The following is a 20,025-nucleotide window of genomic DNA, read 5'->3' on the forward strand; positions in this document are numbered from 1 at the left end:
AAACACCTTCTTAGCTTTGCCCTTTTCTACTACGAAGTCTCCAGGGATTGCCTTTTGTTGAAAACAAAAAGCAACAACCACCACAAAAATAGCCTGATAGTTTCTTTATTATTCCATTATGACAAAGGCAGATTATTTAATTCTCTGGTTGAAGGGCTCTACATTGCTCAGATATTTTCAATTTAATCAGATAATTTTAAAGCTGCAGCAGTGCCCTGATGATTTTAGACGTCTGTTGTCTGCCTTAAAAGTAGTGGTATTTTAGAAGTTTATGATTTCCTTTTTCAGTATCTTTTCTAGAAAAAAGAAAGCACACGAAGCTTCATAAATAAGCACAGAGCACGAACTATAAACCATGAATATGTTATGAATATCTGTATTATCAGATATGGACTCTACTATTAGGGTCCTATCAAAAAAAATTGCTGTCTTGTTTGAGCATATTTATTGTAAACTGCAGGATACTTAGGTTTTCAGAACTGTGAGCACCTGTATCAGTCACCCAGCATTTGGGACAGCCTGCCACAGAGATTCAATAAACACCTGTTGAATGCATGAATGTGATGGCCACCATGATCAATGACGTGCCTTCTGAATCATGATAAAAAGGGAATAAACCCAGAAGCTACCTTTATAAAGCCTTTTGAAGTATTAAAGCCATTCTCTATATCCCATTATCTATTAATCAAAAAAGGGTTACTATCTTTGAGAGGGGAAGAAAAAAAATCTTAACAAAATGAGTTCTGAGTTTCTTTCCAACTCCTTCTAACCTGAAGCTTGTTACCACACCAATTTTTTCAACAAGAGGGAATTTTGTAACATGAGCAATGCTCTCCAAAGAACTAGGTTTAGTCATCATATTAATTCACTCAGATCCATGTGTTCTGTGGTGATTCATTGTCCACTCACCTTTTCGCTTTCGGGGATATCAACTTTTGATTCAAAAAATGACTAGGAACTGGGTGCAGTCATATTTCAAATCACCAATAACTTATATCTTTATTTGGCTTTAATGTTCTTTATAGAGGTGTTAGCCTACTTTAGAGAAGTAAATGTCAATCGACAATCCACAGATTTAGAAGTTCACACAGCTGTAGCCACATTTAAAAACATGAGTAGACTTCATCTGATTTGCAATTCTTATCAATACGGTAAGGTTTATACGCAGACAGAGTCCCTTTTGCTGACTGACAGAGAGAACATGGACTATCAGGAAGTTATTTAATCAAATAAATCCAAACATGGTGTTACCAAATCGATTAAATTAACTTAAAAATAATTAAGACCACTCAAATAAGACATTTTCATTGGATTTAATTCATAATCTTATAAAGACTATTTAAATAAGATGCTTTCCTTGTGCTTATTTTCTTTTTTATAAGCCTATGTTGTATTTTTTTCCAAATGGAGGAATTATATAAAATTCTTGGGGAAAAAATTAAAATATGTAAAAATGTATACATTTTAAAGTGGATGCTATACCGATCTTTAAAAAGAGGAAAAGTCCTATCGTATTCGTTTTAGGAAGAGTATTAATAAAAACTCATGAAATTTTTAAATGGACTCCAAATAATTTTCACCTGAGTAAAATTGGACATTTTGTTAATCAAATTCTTTTAAACTCTACTCTTCAACAGTTTCTATCAAGTAAAATGGAGATGGGCAACATGTTTACAACTGATATCAGAGTATGTACTTTTAACACAGGCATTACAATTATAGCAAGGCTGGAAAATTATGTTGGCTCTACTTTTGGTGAACTCCTTATGGGATTACCTCACTCTTTTCTATAAATTATTATCTCTTATTACATACGATTATGCCATGAATTTTAATTATTTAACTTGTCAATTTGACACAATTTGTTCTTTATTAAAATAATACATAAGAAGCTGACTTAGCACAACTAACTTTCCAAAACCAACACATGAGACAATATCAAACTAGTTTTGAAAATGAAGTTTCAGAATAATTTTCTCAGCCAACCAAATAAATTCAGTTCTCAATGATTCAATCAACAAACAGAGGTTAAAACTTTATTTCAACCAAATTCCTTCTTTAGCTATTGATTTCAACAATCTTCTGACTCCAGAATTAATGAGTGTTGCTAGTAACAGTTTAATTGATTAACTGGAAAATCTTCTTCTAGCTTTTCCCTTCTGACAGGGGAAAAAGCTAACAGTAAAATGGTTCAAAGTTAGCAGTAGAGGAAAGAGCTGAAGTGAGAAGAGTCTATAATGTGAAAAAACCAATGCTTTATTCAACCTCAATTGGCTGAAAAATCTTCCCTAGAACTATGATTTCATTTTTCAGGTCCTAAGATCTAAGTGTCAAATCTTCTCCTCGCTCCCCCCCCCAACTTATAAACTGTTGAAAACATTTGACAGCACTTAGAAATTCCAATGATCACTTAGCATATGCTACAGTCCCAAATTAATTTGAAGTTGCATTTACATCAGAAAGCAAGGAGGAGGGGAGGGAAGGAGGGATGGTAAAGCCAAAACAACTAAATTTTTAACATATACTTTCTGTAAAGCTAGTTAAAAACAAAACACTATAGCTCAGGTAATTTTTAGGTGTAAGTGTAGGGTTGGAAATAATTAAAATGTTACCTTTGCCAAGTAATTCCCAATGTATCCTCACTGGTACTGGGGTATAAATGCCTGCCGTTTTGATTCATGGTCCAGTCACAAATCCTCAGCTGTCAATTGAAACCTAGCAGTCAGATATGGATCGAGCAGTACTACAGTTTTTAGTATTTAAATGAACACATGCAAACTAGTATTGTACATGGCATTAACCTTACTTTCCCAAGAGGCAACTTAAAGAAAAAAAAAAAAAAAGCAAAAGAAAAACCTTACTCTGCAAAGCAAAACTTCCTAGACTTTTTTCTTTTTAGAAAAACCTACTGCAATATGCTTCTCTATTAAGTAAAGCATACAAGAGAAACGAGTGCTTAGAACATCACAATTAGCCATTATTAGAGTACAAATCGAGCTGAAATAAAAGCAAACGTTAATATTCAATAGAGAGATATATTTCAGGAAGAACATAAAAAAAGCTTTTTTTATGCAACATACCAAATCATCTGCACGGAGTAAAATAATCAATAACTTTAAGCATGCAGTTTGCAAAACACAGGAGACATGCAGTTTAGAGGAGTAAAGACCCCATCTCTACGTCCCCCCTAGCTTACGTTTAGAAGCATCAAGGCACTCTGTTTTAGATGTTTCCTAATTTTGTTTTAGCCAAAGAGGCACCGTTTAGGAAGAGTTGATAAGAATTTCTATTTTCGTTTTTAAACTCCGAGTAATGGTATTTAAAATACTTTACCCATCTGAATAGAGCGAGGAATGCTCGGAGTACAAGCTGAAACAAATTCTTCCCAGATCTCGGAGTCATCAGCTCTGCCCTTTGGAAGAGGGTTCGAGTAACCCTATCCAGCTCTGTTTGGCTCACAGCTGCCCTACAGTGCTAGCAGATTTATTGAAAAGATATATTGCTTATTTTTATGCTTAAGAAACTAAACTTATCTGGCTCTGGGGGGGGGGGACACCCCACTAGAAGATCATAGTTTTTAATTGTTAGATAGCCATGCTGTAAATGAACTGCATCTCGCACTGTAAAGTTGACTTACAGCAATCCACTGAACCCTGTTTGCTGCTTTTCAGTGAGGATTTCTACAAGATGATGATTGCAGCCAAAGTGCCTTTAAACTGATGATAAATTATTGTAATCCTTTCTGATAATGTTATGGCTAAAAAAAAAATTGGCTATTAAGAACCTTTACCTTTCCTGTTAGACCAATGAGTTTCTACACATTCTAAGTAACAGTGATTCTGGAGTTTTAGAATAATCGTTTTGCACACTTTTCTACAGATCTATGAGTCTCCAAAAATACCACCTCAAAATTTCCAAAACATGTGTTTTCATTATATTGATATTTTAGTTGAAAGTAGTTTTATAAAGAACTGAAAAAATTCCCTTAAGGTAGGTCGGTAGATAGGTAAGTAGGTAGGTAGGCAGATAGATAGACAGATTGATAGATAGATTGATAGATGGCCAGATAAATAGATTGATAGATACATAGATTCTTCTCAGAATGTATTCATAAAGAAGCTATAAACCAGTAAAAAAATTAAATTGGAATGAAAAATATTCTTAAAATGGACCATCATACTTGCATGATGGAGAAAATGTATACTTGCTTAGTTTTAAAATCAAACAGATCACAAACTTTATGGCGAGATTTTTGTCAAGTTCTCCAAATGGATCATCTAATCAGTAATGCAATGTGATGGGGCAACCTGAACTTGTTTTTTTACAGCAACAGTAAGCCAATTGTCTATTTCAAAATATGGTTTTTAAAAGCAGTACTATGAAAATAAGCTAAAAACAGTTAAAAAAAAAACAAAACAAAAACGAGCTTGTGTAAAGATGACCTTAGGGGCCACTTACTGATTCTGCTCTAGTCAATGAAAATCCTAGTTTTCCGTCAATTAAATATTCTCAAGAATGGAGGTGTCTCTTCAGGCACAGCTCCTGATAATTCTGCTAAATTCAGGTTAGTTTCTGTGGGGCTCTCAGCTTAGATTGGACAAGTGTTCGGAAAAAGATGCTTTCACAAAACCATGTGAACCTAAATATTACTCGCTGATGAACTGACTTGTCTCACAAACAATTACAGGAACCCTATGTCTCCTTGAAAGGAAGCATTTGTAAACTGCTTAGTTTTTTGTTGTTCACATTGCTCATGTTACATTTATTTGTTTGTTTACCATCCTAAAATATGTCAGGTGGGCTACCTTTGGCCACATATGTAACATTTAAAATCAATGTATTTTTGGGCTTTTCTTTCCTAAGAGTAGTCCCAAAGGGGTTAAACCTGACTATAGCTATTCACTTTCATCCATACTTAAGATAAATTCAATAGGAATATTTTCTTTCAAACAGAAAATATGATGAAATACATACAAAATGATCATTGAATGTAGTAATTAGCAGTAATCTAGATGCCAAAGAAATTGGCAGGATATTAATCTGTATTGAGTTAATTTCCTCTCCGTTACTGAAAATGAAAAATATAAATTATACTTACTTAGCTACCTAGATTGTGAGGTAGCATTTATCAACATTTCCAAAAATTTCTGAGGAGACAGGTTTATACATGCTTATTTGTTATAAGTCACTTAAGCCAAGTCATTTAAGCAAGAGTCTCTTCAGGTTTTTTGGTCTTACTTTATTAATTAACCTTCTTTTGCGTAAAACATCTTTGAATTAATAAACCTCCTAGTAAAGTGAAATTTTAAAGGTGATGGTGTGGTAGGGGAAACAAATAATTAAAATAGAAATCACCTCTTCACTAAAGATTTCCATGACATTATTCCTAATAAGTTCAATTACGAAGACTGACAAAGATAGTTCTGACTCAGCAAATTTTGAATAGATTCTAGGTGATAAAAGGTTAATACTAGGTGTATTAAAGCTTCCTTTTGGAGCATGTTAAATGTTCTTAGTATTAATATAAGTCAGTATCCCCAACAACGAAAACTTTTTACATTATGCTCTAAATAAATTTAAAATAATAGGTGATAATGTGATTTGAAGTTGGCATGATGATTTCTCAGTGTCCGTCCTGTGAGACAGGCAGCGTCACATACTTTAGCTATCAATTCTTTTTAAATTAAATTTTAAAACTTTAAGTGCTACCTAAGCTTCAGTAACACTGTAATGGCTTTTCCAAGTATTTTCCTTCAAAAATTAGGAAATTACTTGCTTTCTCCAATGTAATCAAACTTAAAACTCTAGGTACTGATTAATTTAGAAATTTAGTTTATTAAAGTTGTCTGTTAGTTTGGAGATGGATAGCAATTCTTATTTTTGTGACAATATAGAGTCTTTGACAGACCTGAGCATATGCATATCCTTATAGAAATGCACACTCACATAAATAATTTTAATTCTTTAATTTATATGCATCTATCAATATGAAATTAGAGTATCTAGAAAATTAAGGTAAAATTTATATTAAAACAATTATATATAATTCCAAAAGCAAGTGGAAGGTGAGGTAAAGAAGCAAGATTCTCCTCCAGAAAAGCTATGAGTAAAGGGTTAAGGTGGAAATAGTCCAAACTAAGAAAGAAGTGAAGGTTAAGATTTCACTGCATATGTTCTTAGGATGGAGTTCTATAAAGTCTCTGGGATGAGAACATTGTTCCTTGCCTACAAGGATGGATCCAACCAGTTTTCCTCAAAAATCTACATAGGAAAAAAAAAATCTACGTAAGGGAAAACACCTAAGATTTGGATCATTAGCTTTTCCTACACTACACTCACATAGTCATGTAGGTAGCTGACAGCCATAAAGAATCAATATTGCTTGTGATTTCAGAGTTAAGATTTTGTTTATTCAAATGAGGGCCCTCCATTGTTACTAACAGGGGCTTTTGTTAAATGCTTAGCAATTAGCTTTGGGAACAAAGGAAAGAAGGTAAGCAAAATGTTCTATTTTGCTAGACTCAGCAAACAGGCCGATGAACTAACAGTCCCTCATGATGACAACAGCTCTCAGTTGAACCAATAAACCATTAAACTGTAAACAGAATAATCAACACAGGCAAATTTACCTTCTCACTTTTTTTAAGTTTACAGGGACCCTCAAGGGAATAGCTTGAAAGGCATGTTTTTATGTTCTCTTAGGTTTTTTTCATTTCTCCAGATAGCCTCAAGGAAACAGATTTTTGAGGGGTAGAGGCGCTTTTGAGGGGATGCTTAAAAAGATTAACCACTCCAATATCCAAACTCTCCTCTAACTCTTAGATTAGTAGAATTTTATTTTATTGCTATTATTAATTACTCACCATGGATCAAATAAAATGGCCTCTGAATGAATAGGGTGTAGCCTTACTGAACAAGCAAAATGTTCAGAATGAAACTGTTATATGTAAGACATATAACACATTAAAAAAAAAAGATATTCAAGATCATCCTAGTACCTTAAATTCTAATGTCAGTTTCTGAAACCCATGCTTCTTGATATTTAATTGAATTAGTACAGTAGAATTACTTTAAATGGGTATGCATGGCCCATGAACAAAGTAAACATAACTGATCATGAATCATAAGTATCAGAAAATGAAAGTTTTTTTTAGATGGAGACTACTTTAACTTGTAAAATTTAAGGTTTCACAGGAACTCGGAGATTGTGTAATTCAACCTCTACATTTTCCTTTCCAAGATAAGGATACAGGACAGCAAAGTTTATGGACTTGTCCAAGGTCAGACACGCCCTGTTTGTGTCAACATTAAAACCACACTTGCAAACTCCTATTCCCTGGTTCTCACCCAAGACACTAGTTTGCCTATCACTGTTCTTTTCCTACTCTGTCCTTTATGTGCAGCCCAAGAATATTTAAGACTAAAATGGCTATAATTATAACCTTCAGAATTTCCTCTACTTACCTGATTCAACTTAGATCTTTTAAAGTAAATATTTTCAGGGAAGAAGAAAATTTTTCCCTTGTGATTTTGTTGATTGAATTTAAGGTTACAGCAAACATAACTTTATTTTTACATTAATTAGAATGGTCTATCTGGACATTAGCATTTGATAACTACTCAAAGTAAGTTAATAAATAAATGAATAATAAAACAGACCATGGAAGGTTTTTTTTAAAACTTAAGAACTAGCCAAAAAGCTAAACATTTGCATAGCCGTTTTTTTGACTGAAACTTCCTTTAAATGTGTTTCCTCTCCAGCTAGCATATGTGAAGAGTGACCTCTTATCCATTTACATACCTACCCAGAAGTCATGTGATAGGGTTTTACGTCAAGCTGTCAATTATGATAACAGACACAATAAGAACAGCCCAAGTGTTGATAGCCTGCTTCCTGACTTTATTGAAAAGTTTGTTGATAGTCCACTTGTGTCCTTTCAATTGCTTGCCTCTAATAAAAGACTACCTTTCCAGTGGTCTCAATATACCTAGCTTTGGCTTTGCCATTTGCCAGGACAAACATTGTAAAGAAATTTCAATTAATATCTTAATTAAAAAAAAAAAAATCCTACAGAGGCAATGTCTTATTAGGAAGCCATCTGGTGTAAGAGAAATGTCCAGTGTAATGAAAAGTACCTCCAAATTTGAGTTTCAAAACTATATCAAGGAAAGTGTTGAAAATATTTTGATATAAGGTGGCCCAGTAATTGAAATTGAAATAATAGCATTAAGTAGTCATGCAAGAGATGTAACATGCTGAAGCTCAAGCACCAATAAAATCATGCAATTGTGTACGTAATGCAAGGACCTGAGTTGATCAGGCCATGTATTCATTAGATCTAATAAGTGCTATATATAGTCAGGAGATTATAATTTTGAGAGATGATGAAAACAAGCCTTACATCTTACGAACTAGAGCTTACTTGACTTTGTTGTCTCCCTTTGGAAAGGCAAAAGGGACCTCCCATTTATTTTAGCAAAATCTCAAATCTATATCAAAAGTTAATATGCTTTTCAATAGCTGGTTCAAATGGTAATCTTTTATCTCCAAACAAGAAGCTTCTTAGCTACAAACTTTTATTTCCAACTTGCAGTAAGATTTTTTTTATATGTTGTACTGATGTATAATAGTAAAGATTTATGTTTTTATTACAACCTTCCACTCAAATAGAAGGGTGAAAATCAAGTTAACGAGACCCTCTTTGATCCCGCAACTTTCAATGAGAGCAAAGAAGAAGGCCTGAGATTTAACAAATTCATTATGAGGTTGACCAGATAAGGAACTGGTGTTAATTCAAGTAAGTTGTCTCATATTCACCATTTATGCTAAAATCAGTAGACTGGATTATAGAATAATTTCTGTATTTTATGAGCAAAGTCCAACACTCTGCTATAGAGTTCCCATTTTGTCAAAGAGACAAAACTTGGGACATGTACTTCCCTCCTTGCCTATCATGGTGAGTGTGCGCCGTGCACTCTGTGCAGTGTGAGGAAAGGTTAACACTGCATTCTGCTAAACTTCTGTGAAGTGAAGTCAGAGAGGAGGTCCTTGACACTTGTGAAAAAGTTCCGAATCATAAAAAAGACATTTCTCAGGAGAGACTACAGAGTTCAGTTTGCCAAAGCAGGACCCAGGAGTTCCTTAAGCCACCACACCATCTTCCAACAGAAAAGTTAAAGAAGAATATGGAGCTCCAATTGATGTCTGCTTTCAAGATCTCCCCAAGCCAATAGTGAGTGCATGAACTAAGTCAATCATCCCACAGACAGTCTAGTTCCGGACCTTGAACCACACAACACACAAGACTGTGTTAGGGGATAAAGGAAAAATTTCAAGTCCTGATCAGCTGGCATGAGCTGATTATTATGACCAATTGGAGAGGATTGTTTTTAATGGCAAATTATCAACTGGTTTCCATGAATCTTTTTGAACTACTCTTCATGATTATGGATTTTTTTATTTTTTAGATTCAAATGAGATAGCAATATTTGCAGTGACAGGTGAAATTCCTGTGTCAGAAAAAACTAGTATTTCAAGTCCGTTGGCGACCAATAATAATCAGCAATAACCATTATCAAGGAGCACAGAGATGTATAATTACTAATAACAGCTGTATGTGTACCAAGTTGATGGGCATAAAAGCATATACTTTTAGGAGTCAAATTTGCCAATATGGACATATTACTCTTATAAGTGGAGTATAGGGTTAATTTTAACATTGGCCATCTCAATCGAAGAAGGCCAGTATCCTTGTGTGTTAGAAATGACTATATTGAAGGGTCTGCTTTATTGTCATCGTGTGGAAAGATTATTTATAAGATAGTCAGAATTGTTCAACAATTTTAAATTTATCGTTAACCCTAATTTATGTAGGCTATATTAAAGTTCTTTTCTGAGAAAAAATAGCACAGCACAATGCACATCAATACTTTTCATAACCTAAAAGGATAAATCTTTATAAAGCAGCCGCCAATAAACTGAAGAATGTACCTGGTGACAATATTTATTCTTAAGGGGTCATGTATATTAAAGGCTATGGGGAATGTTTAAAAGAACTCTCTCAGACTAAATCCATTGCCTTTCTAATTTTGAATTTCTCCTAGCTAATATAAAATGATTGATTACCTTTATTTCATGTACCCCTTGATTTTCCTTTTCATTCATCACTGAGTGCTTTAAACCAAATGCATTTAGAACCTGCTGTTACAAGAGTGGTCTCTTTTAAATCTTTGTAAAGTAATGAAAGGACACAGTAAATCAATCTCATTTCTGCTGTGGGAAAGCATAACCTTTACTCTACTGAAGTCACTTAAACTATTTCTGTCCCTCTGTTCCTGGATAGTAAGCCTGAAACTTCAGCTCAGTGGTTCTTTTAAAATTTAAAAGCATAAAAGTAATCATGTTTTAACTGGAACCTTACTTCAGTAATATTCATGTATAGTATGAGATGAATGTACATGCATTTTCTGCATGCCTCAAAATTGTAGCTCATTATAAATCTGGCATATTGAGCTTCTTCATTTCAAAAAGTAGCACTAAGTCTTCCATTATATACAGGGCAAATTATCCATTTGCCTGGTAAATACCAATCCTCAATAGAATTGAACATTACATGTTTAGCTCTGAAGCTTCTATAGCTTTTTTCTTCCAAGGATCAAGACACGTCGTGCATTCCATAAATATCAACTGCATTTGACCAAACAAATATTATTTATATTGTAAGGGGTCTTCACTTGACATTGCCCACTTAAATAAGAAGTGGTGGTCTTTGATGAGAAAAGTTTATAGTTCCAGAACTCATATATATATATATGTATATATGTATATATATATACATATATATATATATATATTTGTCTTAATTAAAGTATGCTCAGAACTCCATCTACCTTAAGGCTCATGCTTTCCTGATGCTAAGTTTTCTTGATTTATCTTTGGGATATGTGAAAGAAGAAGTAACTTCTGCATGATGAACTTTTGTGATCATAATTCCCTGAGCCTCTAACATTAGTCATAAGTGATAAATATAAAAAAAATATTAAAGCTGCCATAGGTTAGCATAGGGGGATAGGAAGACTGCTTCTAAATACATGGAACTGGGTATAATCTAAATGGGGGACTAAAGGTTTAAATAATGGAGGCATGTGTCTATGAATTAAAAAATTAACTAGAAAGTAGAGATGTGTCATAAAGAATAATGCAAATCCCATGGTAAAAATATTTCTGAAAATATGCGGAATGATTTTTAAAAGAACAAGTCTCTAAACCTATAAATCCTACATATGTTTTTAGAAAACACAGTGAACATATACATTTGTCAAATATAACCATATTATAGTAATTATAACACATTTCACATTATAGCAATTTTAGAGGTGAAAAAAAGCAACATTCCAGAGAATTATGTTGAAAAGCCAATGGCAGGCAAAACCACTAATTATTATTTGGTATTTTCGTAACTGTGTACAGATGTTTTCAGTTAGTTCTCACCCTTTTTGTTTTGTTTTGCTTTTTAAAAATCTGGCACAATGTCAAATATCTTGAATAAGCTATCATCTTTATGATTTTTCTCTGAACTCTGCATGTGGTGACCTTTGATCTATGCCGTCTGCTACCTTGGTCCGCAACTGGGCAGGACTTGGGAATTCTGCAGGAGGCACAGCTAAGAGAGATACAACACGAGCTAGGTGGGCAAGTCCACAACAAAAGAAACAGGCATGAGTACCTGCGCGGGCTGACCACATACGTAAAAACACAGACAGATGCGAGATACGCGCATTCAACTTTCGAACGAAGAGCCAGTTAGTTTATACCAGCTTTTTCTTATTCATGATAGCCTATTTTTCCCTATTTAATATTTTGCACACTGTTAATTTCAAACCACTCTGCTATCAGAACTTGAGAGCAGCAAACATATGCATCATAAAATGTATTTAAATTCTAAAGTGTTTGGAATTATTTCTGTCATCCTATAACTAGAATCGTGGGATTTCTGTATTGGTATGTTCCATGCTTTTGACTGTGGCTAATTTGTTTATAAGCCACCATTAATCCTGGCTGTATATTTTCACAGTTTGGGTAAACACTTCATTTGCATTAAATTTACAGCATTAATGAGATGTGAAATTTAAAATGCTACTTGAAACATAAATGATGTAAGAAAGCAGAACAAAAAAAAGTGTTTTATCACATCTGAAATCAGTAAACCAATTTAAACCTATTAAAACAGGAATGATGTATCGCCTGAGATTTTAGCTTCATAACTCATCCTCTTGGACTAAAAGTCCAAAATGAGGAGTAAAACATCTGGAAAATATGAAAGGGCTCAAAAACACAAACTGTGTACTGCTTCTACTCTAATGGGCTTTTCAATCAGTTTTCAATTTTTTTGTCTTCAAAAGCTAAAGGCTAGTAAGTTCTCAATAGCCAATAAGACTGAGAAAAATACCCTGGCCGAGACCCTGTTACTCATGGATGTTATGGATAGAGGTCACAGAGATGGAAAAGGTCTTGAGCCAATTTGAGAAACCCTGTTTAGAAAGGCAAGAAACAAAGGATAAATGAGAAAATATTCTGGAAAATGAAATGATCAGTTTCTTTCCCAGAAGCCCCGGGAGCCCCATTCTGAGTCCAGATCTGAGAGGCAGCATGGAGAGAGCACCAATGCGAAAGCTTGCTACACCGTCACACCTGGGTGAAACGTGCCCACCTGTTGCTGATGTAGGAAGGATGGGTCTCTTGGGCTTAGTCCCACATATCGATTGGCTTGAGATGTGCCTGAGGCTGTGTAGGCTGATTAAGGAAGAACAAAAACAAAGATAAAAATTGTGAACTATCAGAATGAACACCCTGTCCATGTAAAAGAAAACCCAGGACGTGGGATTTGCAACCGAAAAAAAAAAAAAAAAGTGTCTCTATTTCCCTATTCTTTTGTTTGAGTGAACACCAAGTGATATAAAAGAAATGGCGGTTGACCTCAACTCAACTCCTTTATCCCCCTCCCCAGAAATCTGTCCAATCAACCACATGCCGGCCTCTGGTGTGGACATCTCACACTTATGTGCTCCAATGATAGTACTGCAGGGGAACCAAGGACTGGCTAAGTAGAAGGGTTTTCCTACTTGTCCTGTTTCACCAGACAGTAGTTGTCTAATAATGGGATAATCAATGATGGTCTGTGATTCTAAATGTAAGACTGAAAGTCTATTGGGAAAAAGCTTGTAATGAGTGGGATTTAAGCAGATGAGCTTGATGATACAGAAAGAAACATGTCTTACTAAAGAGAAAATCTAATATTTCTAACATGAAGGAGAAGCCTATATTTATGATATCATATAGAGTGAATTAGGTCAGTATTCTATTCAGTGTGAAAATGACCTTAAGTTTGATAGAAATGTTTTTGAGAAAATTCTTTCTTTTCCGTAAGCACAAGAAGTCAATTTCTTGTGACTGGTCCAGGGAGGGGTGGTAGCACCTTTGAAATACTTGGCCACCAGGCACTAAGTACCTATGGTGAATATTCCCTAAGTTATTTACTCTCACCTTGTAAGTACTTTTCGTAGAGGTGCTTTTTGGTACACAGTGAAGTTTCCAAAGAAAACGTCTCCCTATTCCTAAAGATTTCTGTTTGTTTTCACAAGGAAAGGAGTTCCCAGCACTAAAGCAATCCCATTGCTCCCTGCCGGAATAAAAAGAACTACATTTTCACCATTCACGTTACATCTACGGGTCTGAAGGAAGCTAAAATGTTTGGTTTAACACTATCAGATTAATAAGAAATCCAGACATTAATCTTTAAAAGGTTTTTTTTTTAACCAAATATATTAATTCTGCCATGTTCATTTGAAGGGTTGTAGAATTAGATCCATTGAAGCTTTTTTAGGTCAACTTTTTAAAACAGTGAAGATGCTCACAATTCAGCATTAATTACTCCTGAATAAAGGGGCCCATCCAAGGACAGCCATAAGAGCGGGGCCCCTCCTCGATCTCCAGGCCCCTGGAATTCAATGTACAGCACGGACAACTGGAGAAAAGCCTCACCCTTATAGAGGGGCAACAAGTCTGAGGTATTTTCTCTTTCCAGCCATGAGAAAGAGGTTTCCCTGGTCTATGTGTTTTCTTTAATTTTATTGACTTATCAGCTCAAAGACCAATTTTTCATTATCAGTGCTGTCTCGGGAGCTAGAGCTCCAAGTTTGTGTATAGGGAAGAAAAACAACTCACTATATTTCTTTTATGCAGGAGTGGAAAATGGGCTGATACAGCCATCTTTATACAACCAAGATATTCCCTCTGAGTATTTTGTAATTTTATTAGTCAAATCAGATCCCTTTTTGACCAACCTATAGGTGAGTATAAGAACAATGCATTAGCAAGCAGGCTGACAACACTCCCATAGAGAGCTGTGATCGTTTGGGTCTGATCTTCCCTTGAGTGTCATCTATTAATGTCACTAGAAGAGTAGGTACCTGAAGTTTCTAGAACTTGGTTTGAATCATTTATCCTGTGATAGTCTTTCAAAAACTTAAAAAAAAAAATCTTTGTTTTCTATTTGCCTTTATTTAAATTACTGACTTTGCTAAAAGAAGCCAACACATCCACTTTTAAAAGTATTTTAGTGGCCGTAGTGTATATAGCTAACCTTTAAAACAAAAGAATTTTTAATCTTTCTTGACTGGATTTCATCCATCTGTGCATTCAGGGAAGTGCTCACTGGACCCTCTACCAACTGACCAATTACAAAAATTAATGATTATTGATGGGAATTATAAGCCTACATGGACTGATTAGGCTATGGGGCCTCATGAATTTTGAGAAAGAAATGCTCAATTCACTGTACCCTCAAAGTATTGTCCTTTTTTCTTGTAGTGTTCCTTCCTAGGTTTTCAGAAGTCACCAAAAAAAGAAAAGGAAAACATCTTTCCAAAGCCTGAGAAAGAAAGAGCCAGTGGTGTCTCTGTACTTTCACTTAGAAATTTCCAGAGCATGTCAATTTTTTTTTGCTCTAGGAAAGAAAATGGAACCTCTGAATTTCAGATACAGAATGCATAATTGATGAGGAGCCTGCTAATTACTCCTGTCTGGAACTTTATCCATTCCGCTATACCAGTTCTAGGAAGCCGGTAGTTTTGTTGAAGCCAATTAAAAAACTGTGTAATAATTTTTTATGTATTGATGAGTATTCTGTATGAAGAAGCAAAGGAATCATTGGTTTATTGGTACGTTCTTTGTTAAGTCCACTGGCTAAATCTCTGACATTTAAAATGTGATAGCCATGTTAAAAAGCGTAGTACCTGATGTATCATGATAAGCAAAAAAAAAAGAAAGAAAAGAAAAAAAGTCATAGACAATGAAAGTGTAGGTAGCAGCTTACATGTGCCTCATACTCAGCTTCGAAATGTTCTCATCCGCACCCAACATCCTGTAACTGTTTTTTTGCAATGACATAACCTACGGTAATATAAACGTGCAATTATCTTTCAGAGGCACTGATTCAGTCTGCCTTGTGAAGGCACTGATTTCTCTAGGAATGCTCCAATAAGTAACAATTATCTGATCTCTCTCTGGGTGACAGAGAAACCTTGCACACTGCATTACGTTATTCGGTGTCTTTTCAATGTATACCTTGAACAAGCAGGCATGACTTATCATCTTTGTTAAAGCTGTTTATTCAAACAAATACGCTTCTCCCTTTTCAAATATGATGTACGGACTGAAATTTGATAAGAGAGAGCTTGTGATAGCCAGGCCACATACATGCCTGCTAGTTCCACATAAATGAGAAATCTCCATCGGGTCTGACAAGTTGCCGTGTTCTCCACCTTGGATCAGGTATCCAATGGCGCCTTTGATGGACATTTCTCATTTCCTACAGAAATACTTACTGGTTGCTGTAGGTGAAGCTGCCTCACCTTCAGTGGATGTAGTGATGGGTTTAGTATCTGTCATGGTCAGGGTCACAGGTCGCATTGCACTGGGATGGGGAGAGGGTGCCAAGACAGGTGTGAAATGGCCAGGCACTTTCCCTACCACTTGACCACTGCTGTTAGGCTACAAAACAAAAACAGAACGCCGGGTGAAACAATCCAAAAGGCAGTCGTCTCGTCCAACAGCTCCACTCCGCGCACATGGCCGCGTGAACCCTGCGGACTTGCTGGGAATGCCACAAGCCCTCTCAAGCCTGAGTCACAGGGACCAACCAGCGGTTAGTAGTAAAAAGAAGCAGCAGCGTTTCAAAGAAAGTCTTCACCTTCAAAACACTGTACATCGGTAAGTTCATCTTTACAACACCCCTGAGAGCCAGGTAGACTGATCCTTTCATTCAGTAGCACGAAGCCTCGAGTGGAGACTTACATGCTGAGCCCAAGACAACAATGTAAGTCCTCCCTGAGCTAGTGAGAATTTGAGCCATGCCTCCTTCTTCTCTGCTCTTCGTTTTCTGTAGTGAGTCTGTTTGGGCTTTCAGAACACAATTCTCACCTAATGATGCTATCACTGACACAAAGAAGACGAGGGTATCTAGGAGCTCAAACACATCAAACTCAATAGTTTCCATCATTTATAGTCAAGGCCCATCTTCTGGTTCAAAACCTCTTAGCTCTCCGTCACACACAGGGACGCTCGGACACACACATCAAGCCATTTAGATTCAAGGATCTCCGCTTCACTTTTGGTGATTTACTCATACGAGCAGATAGAATGATATTTAAAGCATTTAAAATTTCAGGTCCACACCATGATATACAATGATGGACTAGGCCTAACTTTACAGCTACAAATAAAAGATTTCTAAAGTCAATTAAAATGTGCTGAAGCAGGGGCGGCTGGGAGACTCAGTCGTTAAGCGTCTGCCCCTGGCTCAGGTCATGATCCCGGGGTCCTGGGATCGAGCCCCGCATCGGGCTCCCTGATCAGCGGGGAGCCTGCTTCTCCCTCTCCCACTCCCCCTGCTTGTGTTCCCTCTTGCTGGGTCTCTCTCTGTCAAATAAATAAATAAAATCTTTTAAAAAGAAAATGTGCTTAAGTAAAGCAGAGGGCAATCAAATATACTTTGTTACTTAAGTTACTCCTCCATGGCTGGGCATGGAGAGTTACACCAAACATTATTGTTGACATTTGTGGGAATCAACTGAGAAAATCCCCAGGGCAATGACAGAAAAGATATTAATATCTGAGTTTTAGCCCCGGGTATGAAAATAGTATCTGTGGTAGGAGAAAAAATCCTAAGGGTACACTGCTTGAAAAAAAAAAAAAAAAATACTGGAATGTATTTTTCTAGACAGAGAACGTTATTTTTGATTACACTCATGTTGGAATTCTCCACTGTATGGTGTACATAACAATTTGCCATGAGAATATTCTCCACAAATATTTAGTCTTTATAATCAGCACTGTTAAAGGCAAAGAATGCAATGAAGCAGAATATTTATCTAAATACCTGCACATAAATTACCAGGAGACATTTCTTTAGACAAAAAGATGAACAGCTAATAACACTTAAATACTGTAACTCACAGACATGAACTAAGTCTTTGGTTGGGCTCCTCAGAGGCCACATTATTTATTCTATAAAGAAAATGGACTTCTTGAATATCCTGCCTATTCATCATGAGTAATTTTAAGTATTTAACTTTATGTCAGGAAAATTGACCAGAGTTTCCCCCTATGGAAACCTATGAGAGAGTTATATCTTTTGACTAATTTTATTTAAAATAATCCACTGAATAGCATGATTGTCTCAGTCTAATCGGTGCACCAGCAATTAATCTCCAAATTGCTGTGGGGAGGATGAGGCATCTCAGTTGCTGGACTTAGCAATCAAAATCAGTGCAGGGCTGGAGGAAATCTGGGAAGGGATAGTGGACCACAGGTGAACAAGCCCTCATTTTTCCCCCCATTTTAGAGCTAAACAGGTAAGTGTCAAGAGTCCTCTTTTGAAATGCAAATTAATTGGTTTTGAGTTGGAGCTAAAAATCAAAGGAGCTATGATGTGCCCATAAAAACAATTCTGCAGTGTACTAGAAAGATGCATTTTCTTTTGGGCGCCTGGGTGGCTCAGTTGGTTAAGCGACTGCTTTCGGCTCAGGTCATGATCCTGGAGTCCCTGGATCGAGTCCCGCATTGGGCACCCTGCTCGGCAGGGAGCCTGCTTCTCCCTCTGACCCTCCCCCCTCTCATGTGCTCTCTCTCTCTCTCATTCTCTCTGTCTCAAATAAATAAATAAAATCTTAAAAAAAAAAAAGATGCATTTTCTTTCAAGTGGAAAAAGTAGTTTTTTCTAAAGCAGACCATCAGCTTCTGGTTATCTGAACACTGCAAAAGACTGTTTTATGTATCTTCCTAAAGAAAGAAGAGCGATTTCGTTTTATCATTGGTGGTACATTCGGTAGTAAAAAGCATTTCTGTATAGTGTGTTCACCAAAACAGTTGGATAGGACCTACCTGAGAACACGGGACAGAAGAATGACAATAATGTCAAGAAAATGCTGCCACAGAATCTGATATTACCTCGCCCATTCTGCAAGCTTTGTCTACTGGAATGGAATCGACATGAACCAACAGACATTTCTCTCATTTTAAAAAGAATAAAACTGACAATGAAGCAAGTCGGTCCCAAGCTGATACAGACAACTTTTCTGGAATTCAGGGTCTGGAAGAATGAGAGGGTTATTCCTTTTGGGTTTTTTACTGGTTCAAACAGATGAAGCTATACTCTAAAGCTTCTCTTTTAAGGCTGTTAGATGAACTTTCACACCATAGATATGAAAAGAGAGACATCTCATCTGAAGATGAAGTTGAACGGGATTAGGAAAGGATTACCCTGCTAGCATGTTGCTCCTATTATACAAAATCCTGAGAGGGGATTTTTTTTTTAAAATTGAGATGAAAGTAAGATGCTTCTCTCAGAAGCTGGGTCTTTACCTTAAAAATAGGAAGAAAAGCAGAACAATATAGGCAGATTATCACCTAATATGCCCTCTTAACTTATAAAGAAATGGAAATATACCTAAAACAAGCACTGAATAATTAAAGAAATGCGTAACACTAAGGGCCTGATTTTAATTTGCATAATTTTTCCCCTAACAGTGCCTAATTAAGACATCAGTTAAAAAAAAAAATCCAATGGAACTCTAAGATTTTCCACACTGAATTAACGTTAAGGACTTTTAATGGATGTCTTAATTAGACTTTGTTATTCATGGAAATTCTACACAAATTAAAATCAGACCTTGTGCGCCCTGTTCCCAGCTGAGTCTAGCAAAATGCTCTATGGAACTGAGACTCTTGAATCCACGATCTGACAGCAAATTTTATTTCTAAACTGATATATTAAGATCCCACTGTTTTACTTAGTAATTCTTATTATAGTCGTCAAAAGTGCTATACCATTTGAACATTTTCTTCTAAAATACAAATGGTTTAACTACAAAGTCACAACTCAAGAATGGCGTATTTAGTTTAGTATTATTAGTCAATAGAACTAAAAGTACAGGTAACTTTTTAAGTAACCCAAATGGTGCTGGCTATGTTGTTATTAAAAATAAAACGTTCAAAAAAGACCATTTTGCTTCATTTTAACAATTACGACCAAAAATGATTTTTTCAGATCTTTTCTTTGTTAATTCTAAATTAATAAGCACATACTATTCACTGGCATTTTAGTAACTGAACAGCATTGATGACAGAATGCTTATGACAATCTCTCAGAGCATTAAAAGATATAATGAGTGGGCAGGAGTCTTGAAGGTAAAGCAGCAATGCCAAATACCAGAACTTAAGATCAAAACTACATTACAGATTTGGGATATTACAATTTGTACCAGCTTTGGTACAAAGCCTATCTATTTGATCATGAAAAATCCTCTTGTATCAAATCACTATGAAGTGACCTCTCTACAGAAGAAGCCACATGTTTAAGGAGTGAGAAAGGCACATGGGTCACTACACTTACACAATAAAAGTCCCTAAAACCACTGCACAATGTTTAAAAAAGAGAGAGAGAGAGAGAGAAAGAAAGAAAAAAG

The 20,025-nt window shown here is 35.8% G+C and overlaps 1 protein-coding gene across 9 annotated transcripts in view; it reads right to left on the reverse strand.

The window, feature by feature from the left end:
- The window catches only part of NFIB (nuclear factor I B), a 587,047-nt gene that overhangs the window by 369,186 nt on the left and 197,836 nt on the right, over positions 1-20,025 (reverse strand). For 2 of the 9 annotated variants that reach the window (XM_081802991.1, XM_081802997.1), the window contains 3 exons: positions 15,886-16,051; positions 12,711-12,793; positions 2,613-2,701 (listed from right to left, as the gene is read on the reverse strand). The exons of 2 other annotated variants lie outside the window; for them this stretch is intronic. In XM_081802991.1, the coding sequence (XP_081659117.1) occupies positions 2,613-2,701; positions 12,711-12,793; positions 15,886-16,051 (338 nt within the window). The remainder of the gene's footprint in view (positions 1-2,612; positions 2,702-12,710; positions 12,794-15,885; positions 16,052-20,025) is intronic. 5 more of the 9 variants (XM_081802992.1, XM_081802995.1, XM_081802993.1 and 2 more) reach the window with 5 other exon arrangements.

Source organism: Leptonychotes weddellii, chromosome 14 (assembly GCF_054177405.1).
Source record: "Leptonychotes weddellii isolate Sample4059 chromosome 14, ASM5417740v2, whole genome shotgun sequence".
NCBI lineage: Eukaryota > Metazoa > Chordata > Mammalia > Carnivora > Phocidae > Leptonychotes > Leptonychotes weddellii.